Genomic DNA, 18,308 nt, shown 5'->3' on the forward strand with positions numbered 1-18,308 from the left:
TAGTTGCCTCATATGAGACTTGTTGTGCCAACTGCCAAGACATCCGGAAACTGTCAACATTTAACACACTACTCTGTTGAAAATTCAAACGCGACGTCACACGACGCATAGTAACTAGGTTTAGACATTTGATTGGACTCTGTCCAAACTAACACAAGGCTCGGCGTAAAACACAACCATCTTTATCCGTTGGCCTTCTTCGTAACCCGTAAGTTACCCGTGGTGCCCCCGTAACAATATTGTACGACGATGATGATGGAAAATTGCAAGTCTCTCTCTCTCCTCTTTTTTCCCCTTTTCCGACATTAACACATAAACACAGGCAGAAAATTAAGAGAGAGAGAAAAGAAAATCAAAAGGATCGTTATTCGTTCATTCACCAGTTACTTCTCCCCCAAATTTCACCAAATTAGGGCACAATAAACCCCAACGAATGAAAAACCTTTCGATTTTTCCATCAATTAATCGTCGACGCATTCCTCTGAAACTTGCAGAATTTCAATCGTCTTCGATCGTATAGATAGAAATTCAAAATATAGGGTTTTTGTTTGTTGAAATTAGGAATTTGATTGGGGTTTTTGAATTCAGATGAAGGAGCCATTGAATCGAACCAAAGTTGTGGTAAGGCACTTGCCCCCTTCTCTTTCACAGTCGTCCTTTTTCGAGCAAATCGATGGCCGTTTCTCTTCTCGTTACAATTGGTCCTCTTTTTGCCCTGGAAAGTCTAGGTTCGTCCTCTTTCTCTCTCCTCCACTTCCCATTTTTCTGTAATTTTATTTATTTATTTATAATTTTTTTGGGATCCTGATTCTGTTGTTGGGGCATTATTGTTTAAAAGTTTTCAATTTTGGGTGTTGGGAGGGTTTAATTTGGCGTTTCATATGCTTCATTTCTGGGTTTGATGACCATGTTCGCTGTATACTTTGTGGTTTCGGTTTCCATTGATTGTATAGTTTGTGGTTTTGGTTTTGTTAATTGTGTGCTTTGTGATTTTGGGGTTTGGGGAGGGTTTACTTTCGGGTTTCGGTTTTTGTTGGTTGTGTTCTTTGTGGTGTTGGTTTTCGTTGTTGTGTACTTTGTGGTCTCGGTTTATGTCAATTAGTATCTGTATCGGTATGAAGATCATGTTGTCCTTTTGTTGGATTTGGGTTTGGGTAGAGGCATTGTGTTTTTCTTAGGTATTTGTGACTTCAGGGTTTGGTTTAATTCTTTTGATTTTGTTTTAACTCCCTGTCTTACATTTTATGGGAATTAAATTTTGCAGTCACAAGAATCAGAGGTATGCTCGGGCGTATCTGAATTTCAACAGTCATGATGATGTTTGTGAGTTTGCTGAGTTCTTTAACGGCCATGTTTTTGTCAACGAAAAGGGTAATTTTAATCCTCTATGAAAGCTTAACGAGCTGATTTTTTAATTCCCTGTTGAGACTGTTAATCTATATCGCTGCTCTATGTTAATCAGGAACTCAATATAAAGCTATAGTGGAATATGCTCCTTCTCAACGTGTTGCAAAGCCTAATGCCAAGAAAGATGGCCGGGAAGGGACAATTTACAAAGGTGTAAAACTATAAACAATGGCCTATTGATTAATTATTTATTGCATTTTTAAAATATATTTTGTTTGGCAATCAATGTAGGTACTTAAATTTTTTATTTTATCATTTTATGTACTTGAGCAAGCAAATTAATCTATCTCTTATGTTCTTTTGATGAAATTAGATCCAGAGTATGTGGAGTTCCTTGAGCAGATTTCAAAACCTGTTGAGAATCTTCCTAGTGCTGATATACAGCTGGAAAGAAGAGAAGCTGAACGAGCTGGTAAAAGCTGCTTTCATATCTGCTTTACTGTGAAAGTTTGGAAGTGTGGCCTAGTATTCATTCGTGACTGTTGGACTTTCTTTTAGGTGTACAAGAAGCACCTATCATCACACCGCTGATGGAATATGTGCGAAAAAGGAGAGCTGCGAAGGGTGGCAATCAGGTTCTTTCCATTTTCTAGAATACTTCAAATTTGCTCACCTATCTTTTTTGGAAGGACATGCTCAAGTTCTTGATTGTGTTGTCAGCAAATGAATGTTATGTTCTTTGGTTAACATTGTTTTCAAACAGCTGGTTTGTGCATTTTGAACTGGGTTTGCTGGTTTCCAAACTTAGCTCCCCTAGGTAGCGCCACTCTAGTACAACTATATGTGCGTTTTTTGGGTGTTGCAATAGTTTGATGAAGTCTGATCTGGAAATTTTATGCAGAGTTACTTGTAGTGTACAATTCCAGTTTTATTTATGTGTGAGATCTTATGCGTTCAGTGGCATGTGAGGTTTCATATCGTGTCAATGTCAAAAATTGATGAGGAAAATGCATTGAAGAAAAAAAAGATTAGCATTCCATTTAATTTGTTTTTTACTCTATACTATAGCTTAGTTTTCCATTTTGATGGTGCAACTCCTCAGCCATGCTTGGTCTTTTCTTTGTTGATAAAATTTTACTTGCCTAAGCTTATTCCCATCTGATGGATTGGCATTATTGGTGACAGCGTCTAGGGTCAGATGGCAAGAGTCGTGGACGGTCTGCATTGGCTTCAGGGAAGTCTCGATCCAGCAAGCAAAACTCGGTTAGCATCTTCATTTTTTTTGGTTTTAATTTATTTTTGGCTCTGTCAGTAGCATAATTCCATGAAGCTCTGGTCTTTGCAACTATTTAGACTTGTGGCTATTTCTGTTCAGACGTTGCATGTGCTACTTATATGCCAGCTTGTTTGTTGTAACAAGACTTGGGTTTGGCTACGTATGTTGATTTGCAAATATTTTGACCTTTCTGTGACAACCTTTTTTTTTTTGGTAGTGGGCCAGTTGCGTCAGATTTTTTTTTGTTGTTTAGAGAGCCACTGGGCATGTGATGAGAATCGATCGCAGGATCCCGTAAAACCGGGAGGAAAGCTCTAACTGAGCTATCCTTCACTGTCTCGTTGCTTCGGAATATATAGTAAACAATAAATTTGATTGTAAACATAAATATATGGAATACACTCCACCTTTGTTTTTTATTACTCTGTTATTCTTTAAATGCATCACTTGGGATTTTGCACTATACGTATATTACCTCTGACTTTTTTTATTTTATTTCTTATTTACTACTCCCTTCGTCCCCTAAAGAATGACCCATTTGGGTTGATTTTGCGGGTATTAAGAAAGTTAAATAAAAAGAAGTAAAAGTATATTACACGGGGTTTGTAAAAAAGTAGAGAGAGAAAGTAATAAAAGTACATAGAGAAACAAAATTTTATATGGGGAAGCTTATTTTGCACAAATATTATTGCAAATTGGTGGGGATTTTATTGCAAATGGGTCATTCTTTTTGGGACTAAAATTAGGCCAAATGGGTCGTTCTTTTGGGGACGGAGGGAGTAATAGATAATAATCAATTGCTATCATGTAATATGTTGTTAGACTGGTTAGACTGGTCACAAAAGCTCATTTTGTAACTTATTTTTTTTTTATTTTTTTAATTTTATACTAATGGTCACAGACTCACAGTTGTGTTTTGTTAAATGTGCAAACCCAAGTGATGCATCTAATAATAACATAGGGAGTATTTATTATGCTGTATAAATGCCATATGAAACCAAAAGTCTTAAAAATTTGCCTGTAAAAAAGAAAATCATTTGCAGCATACCAGTTAAGTAAAGTACTAGGAACTGAGACCCTTAATTTATGAACAGAGTTTCCCTCATTGCTGCACTTTGTGATAGATTTTCATTGATCTTTAGCCAAAGGTAACAAGTTGTGGGAGAAAACTGTAATGAGTGAAATCCCTGCCCAACATCTCTTGATTGCTTCCTTACACCCTGTTGCATGTCTAGATGTCTCTGTGTTTGTATTTCATTCTTATAGTTGAATTTGGTAGGCAAGGCAGCCTAGTTTTGTTTAACCGGTGAAGTAGGGACATAAGATGTTGGTGATTCATAGTCTCAAAGGTTTGAGCTTTAGAAGACGCCCCATTTAATATCCATCACTAGCCTTCTCTTAGGTATCAGGTTGCAGTTGGCTAAGTCTGAGGTTGAATTAAGGTTTAGGTAGCATGAGTCTGTAAATAGAGGTTCTAGGTCTGTAGTAAAGAGCATGGTTTGAGAAAGCCTATTGCACAATGAAATTACTGGGAAATTTTCTATACAAGACCAGGTTGTTCGGGAAGATTCACAATGTTATTGCATGTTGATGCAGTAATGTAGTTTAAGTCTTGAACTTGAAGATCTAGGAAGCTCATCCTCTTGCACCCCCATTAGCAATATGAGCTTCTTTTGGTATGTTTTGTGTCCTCCATGAGTTTCATGAATGAATCAGCTGTTTGAGTTATATAATTCTAGAAATTTCTTTTTGTATGTTCCACCCTTGTCCTATATAGAATTGGATGTTCTAGATCCAATTCTAGAAAAGTTTTTATGTGGTAGAGGTCTGTATTGGCTTATTGTAAGCTTTCTCGAGTAAAATGGAAGTATAGAATCTGAGGCATGTCAAAGGGAGAGTTCCATTTCCAAACTCAAGGTATGGTCACCTTTTAAACACTAAAACATGTTGCGTATTCTCAGGTTTCTAAACAAGTTATCTTCTGCTTCTTCTTTGTTTTCTGCAGAAAATTTCATTGCTCTACTCTTTCCTTTCTCTCGGGTGTTGAGGGCCTTTTGGTGCCTGCTTCAGCTGTTTAGTATTTGATTCTCATCGTTTATATATTGTCCTTTTCGTTCATTTTATCTGTCCTTAATCATCATAAGGAAAAAGGCTCCTAAAAATTGTAGTGGGAGGTTTTTTTAGTCTACTCTAATTGCTAATTCTTTTTATCTGTCTCAGATGCATTATTTCTCAGTTTCACTGCCACCCTTCCCTACCTCTTGGACTTAGAAAAAGGATCTCCATGTGGGGTCTCATTTTTCTGGATAACTGGGTCTTATACTCATCTTGAGATATGACTTTATTAATCTTTGTTTCTTGGCAGAACATATTTCCCAAGTTTCAACCATTTCAAACTTGGTTAGCTCACTTGCTAAAGTAGAATGCTGTCATCTATCCTCTCAATGGTTTCATGAACCTACTTATATTCTGTATCATCAGCATGTCTAGCTACATTCTATGTTATACCAAAATTCATCTCCTTAAAACATTGCTTGCTGGAACAACAGTTTATGTGATTTTTGCTGTTGTTTATTTTGTCTTTTTTGTTTTTTTTTTGCCTTGACCGTGACGCTATTAGAATGATCTTAAGAAGCTACATATCAACTACGTCTTAATTTTAACACTTTATGAAACGTAAGTATCGGTGGCTAAAATGATTTATATCTTATTTTTGTAAATTGTAGTATGTCTTAAAAAATAATGGGAAGAGAACAAATGGAAAAGACAAATCAGCATGTGTTCTTGTGTCTCAGAGAAATAACGAAGTGGATGCTTCCAGCAAAAAAGGAGTAGCAGAGAATGAAACAGGTATGTTTAATTATAGTTTTAATATGGTCTATTTTCTTTTTAATTGTCTCCATTTTAGAGAAAGTAAGATCAAGTATATGGACTAGGGAGTCCCTTGGAATATTGCTGAGTTAATTCAGTGGGAGTTGATGTACTTGTATTGCATACTGATTTTACACTTTTATTTAGATTGCATATTGACTTACCATTTATTTTAGATGCTCTAGGCTGTTGGTGATTTGTTGCATTGATCCTATCAGTAATGAGAAATAATGACTCGTTAAGGAATCTTGTTGGAAGAATATAGTGTTGATATAAATTAATCAAGCATGTCATTTTTTGTGGTTTTAATCAGTTTTGATATAAATTGATAGGAAGTGGTTCTCATGAGACTACAAAGAAAAGGATTCTGCTTTTGAAAGGGAAAGAGCAAGAGATTCATCAGGCAAGTAATCAGTTTGATTATGTCTTTCTTTGTCACTTACACTTATTTGTACCTCTTTTGATGCACTGTGTAAAACATGACATCTACTCACCTCTCTCCCTGTTTAACTGTGTATTTTTGGGCTTAATTGCATTTCTATTCTCTTCCTTTATGTTTTATTTGTTTGGCTCTCCTCTGTTATCTGTGCTTGCCCTTTCTTCTGTTGTCAGTAGGTGCTAGGGGGATTTTTGTATCTAAATTGCAGGTGGTTGCAGAGAAAAGTTTTTAATTTTTTTTTTTTTTTTTTTTTTTTTTTTTTTTTTTTTTTTTTATAAAAAGCACCCATTTTTTTAATCTTTGGTTGCCTAGTAGTTCCTGTTTCTTATAGGGCTAAATTAAATTTATTTTGTCCACCATGCTTTTTAAGACAAACTAGGTTGCGTAAGGACTGAGGTTTTAGAATAAAAACACACTGGCTGGTGGCTGTTCATGTTGTGGCTTGAGAGGAACAGTATAATTTTAAAAGGCCACTATTATGTTTAGCTTTCAGAATAGGCTGGTTTTCTAGCGCAGGGCAGATATTTTTTGTGGGAATTTCTCATTTTTTTTTGTTGATGGATGCATTTTGGTATTTGCATGTTGTTTTTCTTAAGTAGTTTTTGTTATAGAGCTTCCAGTTCTCTTTATATTGTTGTTTTTAATGTGTTTGTGTATAATTTTCTTGAATGGAGATCTTATGTCATGTTATCTGTATGCATTATTACTCTCTCCCCAATCTTCTAATGTCCGCAATGTGTTTAGCTCTTTAGCTAAGTGCTATTTTCTCCCATATCTCTCTCTGGCCACTGCTCAATCATTTGATGAACTTTGAAGTACCACAGTGAGGGTCATCTTACTAAGTTATTCTTCATTAATTGATACCTTGATTTGTAGGTATATAGTTTGGATGATGATCCCTAGTTCTAAATTCGGTCAATATTTGTTTTCATAAGTCAAGACTATATGATCATGACTCACCTCAAGAAGACGAGTTAATTTTATTGACTTTTGATTTTAGTGGAGGATTATGCAGGTTTGTGGTTGTTGGTGAAGAGGGTTGACCAGAAAAAAATAGTAGAAATGATCTTTGGGAGAATTTTGTAGTGCTGGTGCTCTGCATTTTTATAACGCTTAACTTGTTTTTCAGTGATCTGCCCAGCAACATATTCATGTGCCAAGCTTGATTATTCCAGAGATGTTTTCACTATGAATCTTACCTGCTCTGATAGCTTTAGTTAGCATACTGCTGGCTCTAACCCTGTCCTTGGAAGAAATGATGCTATTTATTAATATCTTTCATCCGGGGATTGTTTTTCCTGCGAAGGATGAAGTTGATTAATTGATATATTGTCTCAAAAAGATTGTTGTAGCCCTTTATTCTCTTGACCCAGATCTTCCATTTTATTTCAAAGTGGATTTCTGGGCTCACTTGTCACTTGTGTATCTAGACACTTGTTCACTGCTTACATGATGTCCTGTCTTCTTTAAATTAAGTACTATTTGAGGCCTGGAACTTTAACTCTATTTTGTCATTTATGATTTAGGGAGATTTTTTCCATATCCTTATTTTCTTTCAAGTTTGTGTTTGCATCCACTTTTGCTGTACAATACTACCACCATCTTGCTGCAACTTCTCATTTGATGCCATTGGTGTGGATGATAGTTTCCAATGGCTCTTGTAAATCCTGATTAGAAGGTTTTCGCGTATTCTTTTAATGCTTGATGGTTATTGCACTTGTTTGATTTGCATTTCCAACAAAATATCATTAAGACCCAAGTTGGTCAATCTAAACTTATGCTTTGCTTGAAGTCATACAACATGTGGATCATTTCCCTTGTAAATCTATTTATCAACATTAAGTGGGTGTTTGGTTTATGGTATTCTGGAAAGGACAAGGGAAACCATCTCCTTGATTCCCTTGTATGTTGTTTGTTTAGCCTTCTTAATCATTCCCTTTACCCCTTGTCTCCCCCCACTTCCTTCTGCCATGTATCCTACCCCTCTAAGAAATCATGCTACTCCAAAGTCCTCTACACCCAACCAAATTTGACTAACGTTGATCACCTCTCACCACTGCCTGACCCCACCTCACCAACCATCATGTTATAGACTGAATTCTACTGATTTAATTAAGCACAATTAATATTAATTTAAGGCTGAAAGCTTGAACATTTGATTGATTAAATTGGATGACATAAGGATAGCCATAACTTGAGGTTATGAATCTCTTAGTAGCTTTAGGCTACAAATCTCTCTAGTAGCTTGAGGCTACAAGTCTCTCAAGATGTTCACTCAAATTTTCTGGATATCCCCACTACTAAGTTTACTACCCTATATATACTCAAGACACCTAAGACTAAAGATGGATACATGTGACCCTTAGCTAAAATGGCAAAACCATAATTAGACATTGTTAAGGGTTGTTGCTTGTTTTTCCTTTTCTTTGCTTCTGCTATCCCTTTCTCATCGGTTGCCGCTTCTTGACTGTTGACCCTCATTTGGTGATCCATTACACATCAGCACGCTGCCACTGCCCACCAGCACCATCATACACCAGTTTCCTTTAACCACCGCTCATCATCCACCTCAAAACCCACTGCTGCCAATCCTTTCTTAATTTATTCCACTTAATAAAGTTTCCATTTCTACCTTTTTAGCTGTCCTAATTAACTTCACATATCTCCTTTTGGTTGGGTCCAATGAATGTAATAATTTTTCTGTTTCTTCTGTTTTCTTCCTATTGTTTTCCTTCTCTTTTCAATGCATTTCAATTCATTTTTATTTTTTATACATCTAAACTCAACAAAGCCCCACTGCCAATAATTCAGCTAAAGCTATGTGTTGCAAGGAAATCAGAGGTTTTTTGGGGTATGGACTATGGAGTATGATGTCAAGAAAATAGGGTGCATAATTTGTTTTTGAAAAGCATGGGTTCTTTATTCCATGAATTGTAGGAAGTAGAAATATAAGAACTACTATTTAGGGGACTTAGTGACGCAATATTTTTTTTTAATGAACTGCTAGATTTTTGGATAGTATTAGTTGAAGATTTATACTTCTTCTGTTGCTTTAAGATGCATCACTTTCTATGTATGGAAGTTTCAATATAGGTGCATCAATTTCCTTTTTAGTTCACAAATACTTTATATCTCTCTCATATCACATGGGTCATCTTTTTTCGTTCTCTTTATCTCTCTCATCTCAAAAAATTGCCTTAAGAGTCCGTGATTTTAAAAGTGATGCATCTAAAAAACAATGGAGGAAGTAATTATGCTATAGCAATTCCCTTTCTCCTAAAAACGATTTATTTGTGGTTCTTGTGTAAATATAAACTAGTAAAGATGATTTGGTTGGGGATTATGTTTCAGTCCTTTTTGTTACAGTATGCCTAGTGATATGCCATATCAAGGTCACATGGGTCAGAACTACATGTTTCCTGTATTGCTGTTTTCAGCATAAGAAGTGTGAAGTCAATTGGAGTGTAGATTTTGGGGGAGCTGCTGAGCTTTGAGGATAGCTGTTACATATTCTTGTAATCTTTTTGAATCTAGCTAAATAATTGAGACCTGCATCTTTCTCACAATCGATAAAGAATTGACCAAACTTTATTCTGAATTTTTTTGTATGCTGTTATCATGCATATGAAAATTGCGAATTTACGATTGCAATATGCTGGCGTGTAGTAAATTGTGGCAATATTACTCTAAAATCATATCTTTTACAGCCTTTCTGACAATCAGATTCGGCAATAGCGTTTGTGAAGCCAAATCTCCTAAAACAATATTCTTAATTGCTACGACTTTTATTGTACAAGGTCGATATTTATGGAATAGTAGTGATTATATAATAATAATATTTGGAAAGCTCCTTAGTCCTTATGGACTCATTTGAGATTTTATCTTCACTGCTGAACATACCTAATTCTTCTATATTTCAGTAATCTTCATCATCTCTTTCTTTCATTAGCCCTATGTGTATTAAATATTGATGTTTATGAACAAAAGCTTATGATGCATTTTGAGTTAACGATAGACATTCACTTTCAATTTTTGTGACACTATTTACTGGCGTTCCCTCAATTTACATTTGTATAGATTTAGTTATTGAGTCAAACCAATGGTTCAGTATTGAAGTAGATACCAATAATTATATAATGTGACATGTAGGTATTAAGTTATAATGTTATATTCTTGTGTTTTTGGAATTTCGTAGGTATTAAATTAAATCTGCTAAGTTTTAATATTACTTTGCCTGACTTTCATAATTAGAGAAAAAAAATAATATTAAAAATTATACCTTGAAGAAAACAAAGTATTAAGGGAAACTTTCATTGTGCTGGGGTGTAAATGAGTCTCCAGGAAGACTTCTTGAACTCTATTTTGTACTCTCTGTCAAGGGCATTCCTTATTCATTATCTGTTTATAATATTTCCCATGCTCACTTTAGATTTTTTAACATCTATATTACTAAAGCTACTTTTCTATTATTATTATTTTTTTATTTTTAGTTGCTGTTGTGGGGCCTGCTGTAATTATGTATTATTTTGATCCATATTAGGCATCTTATAAATGTATGACTCAATGTGTCACTGAGTCACAACTTGTGAAAACACTTGCTTTTGAGGACGAATGATATGGTAATTCCTTTGTGATGGACGCGAAACACCTACTTTTTGGTTGGAGGTTAAAAGGATTCCTAAAATGCCTTTGGGAGATAATTAGGAAGCTCATTAACTTTTAACTGTTGATTCTTTTCATGAGATAATGATGGAAATCTGAGTATTTGTACTGTTTAATTTATTTAACCATATAAGGGGAACTAAATGTAAAGTTTTTGTGTGTTAGGCATCTGAAGGTACTACCCTGCCCAAGGTTGTCGTCTCTGATTCTTCATCGCCTTCAGTTGGTTTGAAATTAAATCAAAGGCCTGATGCTAGTGGAAGAATTATTAGAAGCATATTATTAAACAAGGAACTTCGTCCAAGTCAGTCATCCTCATCGGTCCAGACAGAGCACAAACTTCAGGGCTCAAATTTAGAGAGGAGCAAGCGTCCACCACGACCATCCAATATGAAATCAGGAGTGCTAGCGTCCACTGGTGAACAGTCTCCTTCGGGTTTGGATTTTATGGGAAAGAGGTCTAATGAGGATAAACCTTCAGGAGGTGAACCCCATGGTTCAGCTGTTGGCCGTGAAAAGCAAGATAGACGTACAAGAAGTAGGGAAAGACTTGATCGTGGTGTCTGGACACCTCGCCGTCCTGATTCTTCTCAGATTAGCAATGAGAATCAAAGTAATATTTCAGATTCTTATGAAGGTATTATAAATATATGTTTACTTAATCTAATGTGGTTGTTCTTTTATTTCTGCAATAAATTGATATTAGGGAAGAGGGGCAATTTAGGGAATAGAGTGGAGTAGAGTTCTAATTAAGTTGTTAGGAGGAATTAATTAGCTACTTAGTTAATTATTAGGGAAATGTTCTATAAATAGAACTAATTAGAGATAATGATGTTGAATATTGATGAATGTTATGAGTTGGCTTTAGAAGGCTAATTTGGGAGAGAAACCACCTCTCTAATGTGAAATTATTAAAAAAAATGCTGTAATTCAATTGTTATTCATATTTCATTTTCTTCCTATTTTCCGTTGTTGATGATGGATGCTTAAGCTATGTCAGTTCATAGCAATGTCATTGTGTGGATTTACCTACATCTTGAAATATCAATGGAGAAGTTATCGTAATGGAAATAGGAAAGTTGTCTCAAAAGACTACAGCAGAAGGGACAGGTTTTGAATTTAATTTATATTAAAGACTGATTTCAGAGAATTATAGAGGAATTAATTGCAGAGCTAGGAAACTTATAGAGCTAAATTTAGCATGGATTTTCTTCTGTAAACATAATTCTGTGCATCACGCATTTAACCATAATTACGCAGAGGAACCAAATTATCTTAGTTGAGATAAAGAAATTCAATTTGTTAGTGACTTATAGAGCTTCTCTGAATTAGTAGACTGTCAACTTCTATCCGTGCTCTCTAAATCAAGGATTGAAGTGAAGGCTAATTGATGACTTTGCATTTTAAATGCTATCTTGTCTTTTAATATTCCAGCTAAACGCGGAGACTCGAAATATGATGCATCTGGCCGTAATGTTGAAGGCATAATCACTGCTGGTGGTCGCAACAGCTCATATGCAGAAAATGGTGTGTTTAATTTTTATGCTAGTTTTGACATCCAGCTTTTTCTGCTTTTCCTTTAGTACGTAATTACATGTTGAGTCAGGGGTTAAGGGAAAATGTGCCTTTCCCCCTGTCCTAGGAGCACACCAAGTTATTTATGTCTTGTATTTTAATTCTGAATTATGTATCAGGCTCCCATAGGAATTTTGCTCGTCGTGGTCCAACACACGCTAAGGATGATGGGCCATCCAAACGCGGAGGAGGAGTTGGCCATGCTCATCATGAGGTTTGCTATTGTTATAATTATCTAGCATCCCCTCCCCTATTTTTTCCATTCTAAAGGGATCGTCCTCTACTCATTTTTGTGCTCACCATCCTCAAACCAGTTGCTTTTAGTAGCCTTGAACTGTTACATTGTATTACATGCTTTTTTTCCCCCTCTATTTTCATTGGGTTGTTCCAATATGCAGAAACAAGTGTGGGTCCAGAAGTCAGCCTCAGGTTCCTAAACATGTCTTCATAGGGTGAGTTTTCTGTTTTAATTCACAGGTTACCAAAATCTTTACTGTATTGTTTGAGTTTCTAAAACCATCTAAAATGCTTGGCTTCTGAGTATCATAAATAATTAGAGTTCTGATGGAGCAAAATTTGCTGGAAAGGTGTAGGTATATTGTCTTAGAATTCTGATTTGAATCTGTCTTCATTATAGTTTGATTTAACTCCTCTTGATATGCCCTATGTGACCTTCATGGCCTTTCTCTAATATTACCTGATTGTCCTTTAAAATATGAAAAACGCATGCAAAATATCATCATGAAAATATATACATATATATATATATATATTTTTTTTTTAGGGTAATGCTATATGCAGCCCTTAGGGCTGCATATAAGCATTTAATATACTTCTTTTTTTAGTATTAAGTTGGGAATTTATCGACAATTCACGAGTAAATCGGTGTAATAAATGGTTATTTATTGTCTTTCCTTTCCATTTTTAGCTTCTTATATGCAGCCCTTAGGGCTGCATATATCTTTTTCCATTTTTATATGTATGTTTATTTTTTATCTAGATTTGACCTCATAACGTAAACAAGAATGTAATTTAGGAATAGGGATAATTTTGCCTGTTGTATGACTTGTATCATACTGATGGGTCCTGCTCATTTTTATCAACTCTTGTTGTGTCTTATGTACTGCTGATACTAATATTAATAAGGGGTCATTCGCTAATACAACAGCTAGAGGCATTGGGTTTTTTCATATTCTGATTGTGTGAAATCCCTATACTATGGAGGCTTTCATGAATTAGGCTCGTATTATGTAGGAAAACCGCAGTCTTGAGCAGCGTTACTTCAATAGTTCAATCATAATGTGGTGTTTGCACTGATATATTCAATTTACTTTCCAGAGTTTATACTTGCCAACCTATGGTGATGAAGTTCTGCTTGAATAGGGATTGTCATCTTTTGTGAATAGTCAGGGCTGTGGACTGGTGATGGCATTTGGCTGTCAGATCAGTGGATTAATCACTGGAAGAGGTCTTCTAGGGTAAATTTTCGAAGAGGGCTTCGACTGTTTTGGATATTGCACAGGAGGGGTTAGTTGCCGCTCAGTTGGAGATGCAAGCTTTCCTTGCAGATAGAGTTGACCAAATCGAGAATAAAGCTAATATCAACGTCGGTTGTTAGGCAGCACAGTATAGTAGGCCTCTCTTGCAGATTTCTGGTTGTGTGGAGAAACTCCAGATATAGTGTTCGACTGCTATCGTGACACCTGCTCGGATTGTATAGAGCATGGTCTTGACGGGTAAAGATTGACTGGTTAATACTGTATATACTGTGGCATCCCAACATTAAGTTGTGCAGCATATGGTCTACAAGGTCGACATCCTAGCAGAATATCCTTTTGCTGTTTTATTGTTAGTGATTTTGGACTTGTATTAACACCTTTGGGCTGCTTAACTTTTCTGCGATGCAAAGTTAGTTACCTGATTTGGATGTTGGATGTTAGTAACCCAGTAGTGTTATGCTTGTGTTGACGAAGCAGTTATATAGATCAATAGATTATATGTGGTGTTTTAAGAAAAGGCGTGTTACAAGCTTTTCATTCGCCTTCCTATCCCGGCTTAGCTTACTAATGACACTTATAGGGGGGGGGGGGGGGGGGTTTTCCTCTCTTTATTGTAAATCAAAGGCAGCGAACACAGGTCTACAATCAATCACAAAATAATAAAAAATAGATTAAAGTTGGGAAAGAGTATTTTAATTTAATGACCAACAGTCCAACACTCATCACATCTTTCCTTGATATCAATCATATCATACAAGCCTCGAGCATTGTTTTAGTACTTTGTAGTGCCTCTTTCGTGGCAACACTCTACTTTGGTGTTGTACTAATATTGAATTTGAAGATTTGGGACGTGTTTGTTTTATCTTATTCTAATTTTTAAATAACCTCATTGGAATAGTTCAAACAAAATACTGTAACTTTTTGTTAAAAGAAAAAAAAAACCTTCATATATACGAAGTAATAGGAAGAATTTAAGAATATTTAAAAAATATATAATTTAAATAACATCAGATAAGTTTAGACAATATTTTGTACATCTTTTAGTTGCAATTCTCTTACTCTCACGCTTGTCATCCTAACTATAGATATGTACAAGAATGTAAATAGTGCAAATTAAGAAGGGTTACACTAAAAATAAACAGCCTCTCTTCTCTCTCTCTAAAACCCTAGTCTCCATTGTTGAATTTTGAAGGGGCTTCTATCGATTTTTATTGGTAGAAAGCCCCAATTGTTTGTTTTTGTGTGCTTTTTCTATTGTTTTATGTTTATAATAATTCTTCCTCTTCTAGGAGGAATATTTTTCCCTCGAAAGACTGGGGTTTTCTTCTCTCTTTTGAGGAAGGATTTGCTTTTTTATTTTATGGATTGCTATAGAGTTGTTTCATGGGTAAAATTTTGTGCGAGATCGAAAAAGAGGTTAATATTTCGATTACAATCTAGTGAATAAGACGGAAACTTTCTGCACGGCTACAATAGATTTATAGACTCCCTCGCCAATGAACAGGGGCGGATCTACGTTGGTGCAAGGTGAGTCACGTGTCTCAGCAGTGTAAAAAAAAAAACGGAGTATTAAGTTAAATTAAAAAAAAAGAAAAAGAAAGAAAAACACGTGATGCCGTGAACCCGTGAAGCACTAAACTGACAGTCTATCTCCTCCCTTCTCACTCCTTCCTCCTTTCTCTCTCCTCCCTTCTCTCTCCTTCTCCCTTCTCACGTTTGTGACTTTGTGCCCTTAGTCCTCTCCTCAACACTAGGACATGAGAATTGAGATGCCTACGAATCTATGCAATTCTTCATCATCTACCGTTTTTTTTTTCTTCATTTTTTCTCTTCAAAGTTAACGGTTTTTTTTGTCAATCTCGACCATGAAAATTCCAGATCTGGAATTTTCATGGTCGAATTTGACCATGCAAACCCAAAAAAGGTGAAATATTTCTAGGTATGTTGATTTTTTGGGGTTGATTTGGTTTTAGGGTAGTTTAATTTTGATTTTGTTGTTTAATTTCGGTTTATTTTGGTTGATTTCGTTGATTGATGTTTAATTTTTGTGAGTTTTTGGTGTGATTTTTGTGGGTTTGCATATGTAGTATTTTTGCGTTTTTTAATTTTTTTTTTTTGTATTTAGATCTGAAATTTTTATGTTTAATTTTTCGAAAATTTGGTGATTTTGGTTGGTGGTTAACGGTGGCTGGTGGTGGTAGGTGGTGGCAGGGGAAGGGGGATAGTGTGGGGTATGGCCGTATGGGCTATGGTCGTACGGAGTAGGGGGTTAGTATGGTTTTTGGTATGTTTGACCATCGGTTTACGGCTCATTTCTTGTAGTGTGTTAGGCAACATCGGTGGCATTGGATTAATAATTTAGGGTGACTCACAAGCTCGGAAATCCTAGATCCGCCACTGCCAATGAAGGATGTAAATCACAGCGATATGAAAGAGGGTATGAAGAATTTACGATTTGCAACAACGATCGTAGCTTTGCTTACGAAATGTTTTTATTTGATTCAATTATTATGCATTCATTAGATCTGAATCTCTTTGTAGATGTCGTATGACTTTATTTATGAATCAATTTTATTTAAAAAAAAACACTTGTAGACACTCATTTGTGTCTCCTCAAAACCAAACCCAGTGATGAGTACCTTTCACGTCGAATCATAATCGAATGAAGTGAAAGTGTGGAAAGTTTAGTGTTGCGGATAGTCTTAATTTCTTTTCTCTTCTCTCTGTTTTTGAAAACCTATTTTAAGAAAACAGCTAATCCAGTTTGGTTGGTCCATGATATGGGTCCAATAATATTTTAGTTGGATAGGGCTTGAAAAGAGCTTTCCAACGATATATTATAAGCCTAATTTCGATGAATATTGAGGAAGTTATGGCCAAATTACTGAACTGGGCCTGGTTTGAGCCTTATATGCGGCCCAATGATCTAGAGGAGGGCCTAATATGGATTTATCATTCTAACGCAATTAGGAATGGTTTTAGTCTTCTAGATTCTTCTAGAAGGTTCTTTTCATTCCTAATTCAATTAGCATTAATAAATTGACTTTTGTTGACTTTTTAGAGTTTTAATTAGAATCAAAGAACGTTTTTGAGGAAAATACGATTTTATCCTCCTGTACGGTAGTTTCTATCTGATTTTAAGAAAACGCGTCAAAATTTTGGTTAGCGCCAAACGCCAGCTGTAGCGCCTGACGCTACGCTTGGCGCTAGCCTTAGCGCCAAGCGCTAACATCAGCGTTTGCCGCTAATCTGGCATTTTGCGTCAGAACTCTGTTTTTGATGTTTTATCTTTTTGGCCGATTTTCTCTATAAATAGTCTCCTAAAAACTCCGTTTTCATTCACCAACTCTCATCAAGATTCTCTTGATTACTCTCTCTATCTCTTTTCTAAACTAGCCTTCTCTCAAATATAAAAATTCCGCATTCATTAGACTTAGATACACCTAGCCATATTCGAAGTTGCCTTCACCCTAGTCGTGAAAGGTTTAATTTCTGAGGGTTTGGTCCCAAATCTCTATTTCGATTATTTAATTTAATTGTTTCTTTTATTATTTTCCTTGAAGTTACTAATGTGTGTATTTTGTTATTAGAAAGAGGTACGAGGCATCCAAGTAAGTACTTTAATGGTTTTTATTGATGTTATTATGTAGAAATCATGCTTATATTGTTATTTTGATTCTAGTATCATGTCTAGGGTAGCTTTAATATTAAGTATGATTAAAAGTATGATGCTTCCTATTTCTCTTCCTAATATTCATGTTAGTATCATGTTAGGGTTAAAGTTTTGATCTTTATTGTTTAGTGACATGCTAGGGTTTGTTATTAATCTTGTTAGTATCATGCCTAGGATCTTGCTATTTTTATGCTTTAACATGATTATTATAATTTTAATCATTATGATTATTGTTATTATAATTATGATTAAGATTATGATTTTTATGATTATTATGTTGCTTGATATTTATTTTTATTGCTTGATCACACCTTTTATGAATGTTTAAAAGGAATTTGTACTTGTAATCACGCTTAATAAGATAATTATTAATCTTGTTTAGGGTTAATTTGATTATAATTCAAGTGATCGCCAATAACAGATTTATTTGTGCATTAAATTCAACCAATATAGATTAAACAGGTTTAGGGTAAACCTAATGATTGCATGTTAGTCAGAAAGCGTACATGAATACGATCAGAATAAAGTAGAGGCCTATTATTAGGGCAGGTTCAATCTCTTTTAGGTTGGATTTGTACCTTCATCCCCGAACCCTATTTGGTTCAAGACCTTATTGGAGTTGACGATCTCTTGGATCGTTAAGGGGTGTAACCTTCACCTCGTGAACGGTTTACAAGTTCCTAAAAATCTTGTTGGCGACTCTTTTGCTCTATCTTCTTTCCCTTTGGACACCACCGTACTTTAGTGTATGATCACAGTGGGGTTCAAGCTAAGGGATTAACGCTTGAAATATTCCCTACAACACTAAAAAAAACATATGAATTATAATTTAAATTACAATAATATTATTTGAGACAAAATTAGTTTGAACCAAACTAAAGTCCTCCAATCACTTTAATTTATTTTATCTCCTTTCCGTTCACCATTATTAGCCTCTTTTACTCTCTTCCCATCTCCTTTCCGTTC

The 18,308-nt window shown here is 35.3% G+C and overlaps 1 protein-coding gene across 3 annotated transcripts; it reads left to right on the forward strand.

Annotated features, from left to right (window-relative positions):
- The first annotated feature begins 215 nt into the window (after positions 1-215).
- On the forward strand, positions 216-14,186 carry LOC145639070 (regulator of nonsense transcripts UPF3-like). Of its 3 annotated transcripts, none has more exons than XM_081690201.1 (13): positions 216-728; positions 1,265-1,371; positions 1,463-1,558; positions 1,721-1,819; positions 1,906-1,982; positions 2,533-2,610; positions 5,350-5,473; positions 5,827-5,897; positions 10,761-11,208; positions 12,030-12,122; positions 12,290-12,384; positions 12,569-12,622; positions 13,509-14,186. In XM_081690201.1, exons 1-12 carry the CDS (start codon positions 589-591, stop codon positions 12,605-12,607), a joined length of 1,467 nt encoding a protein of 488 aa, XP_081546327.1. In that variant the 5' UTR covers positions 216-588; the 3' UTR covers positions 12,608-12,622; positions 13,509-14,186. The 3 variants fall into 3 exon arrangements, with proteins under 3 accessions (XP_081546327.1, XP_081546328.1, XP_081546326.1); XM_081690202.1 differs by having other exon boundaries at positions 5,419-5,473; positions 10,761-11,232; XM_081690200.1 differs by having other exon boundaries at positions 218-728; positions 10,761-11,232.
- The last annotated feature ends 4,122 nt before the right edge of the window (positions 14,187-18,308 follow it).

This window comes from Chenopodium album, chromosome 7 (assembly GCF_948465745.1).
Source record: "Chenopodium album chromosome 7, dcCheAlbu1.1, whole genome shotgun sequence".
Taxonomy (NCBI): Eukaryota; Viridiplantae; Streptophyta; class Magnoliopsida; order Caryophyllales; family Amaranthaceae; genus Chenopodium; species Chenopodium album.

What these genes read in the sequence shown, in the direction of transcription:
- LOC145639070 (XM_081690200.1), top strand. Translation starts at nt 589, where the DNA reads ATGAAGGAGCCATTGAATCGAACCAAAGTTGTGGTAAGGCACTTGCCC. An exon ending in TATTTCAGATTCTTATGAAG is followed by an intron (nt 11,233 to 12,029) that starts GTATTATAAATA and finishes TTAATATTCCAG; the next exon opens with CTAAACGCGGAGACTCGAAA. An exon ending in CAGCTCATATGCAGAAAATG is followed by an intron (nt 12,123 to 12,289) that starts GTGTGTTTAATT and finishes ATTATGTATCAG; the next exon opens with GCTCCCATAGGAATTTTGCT.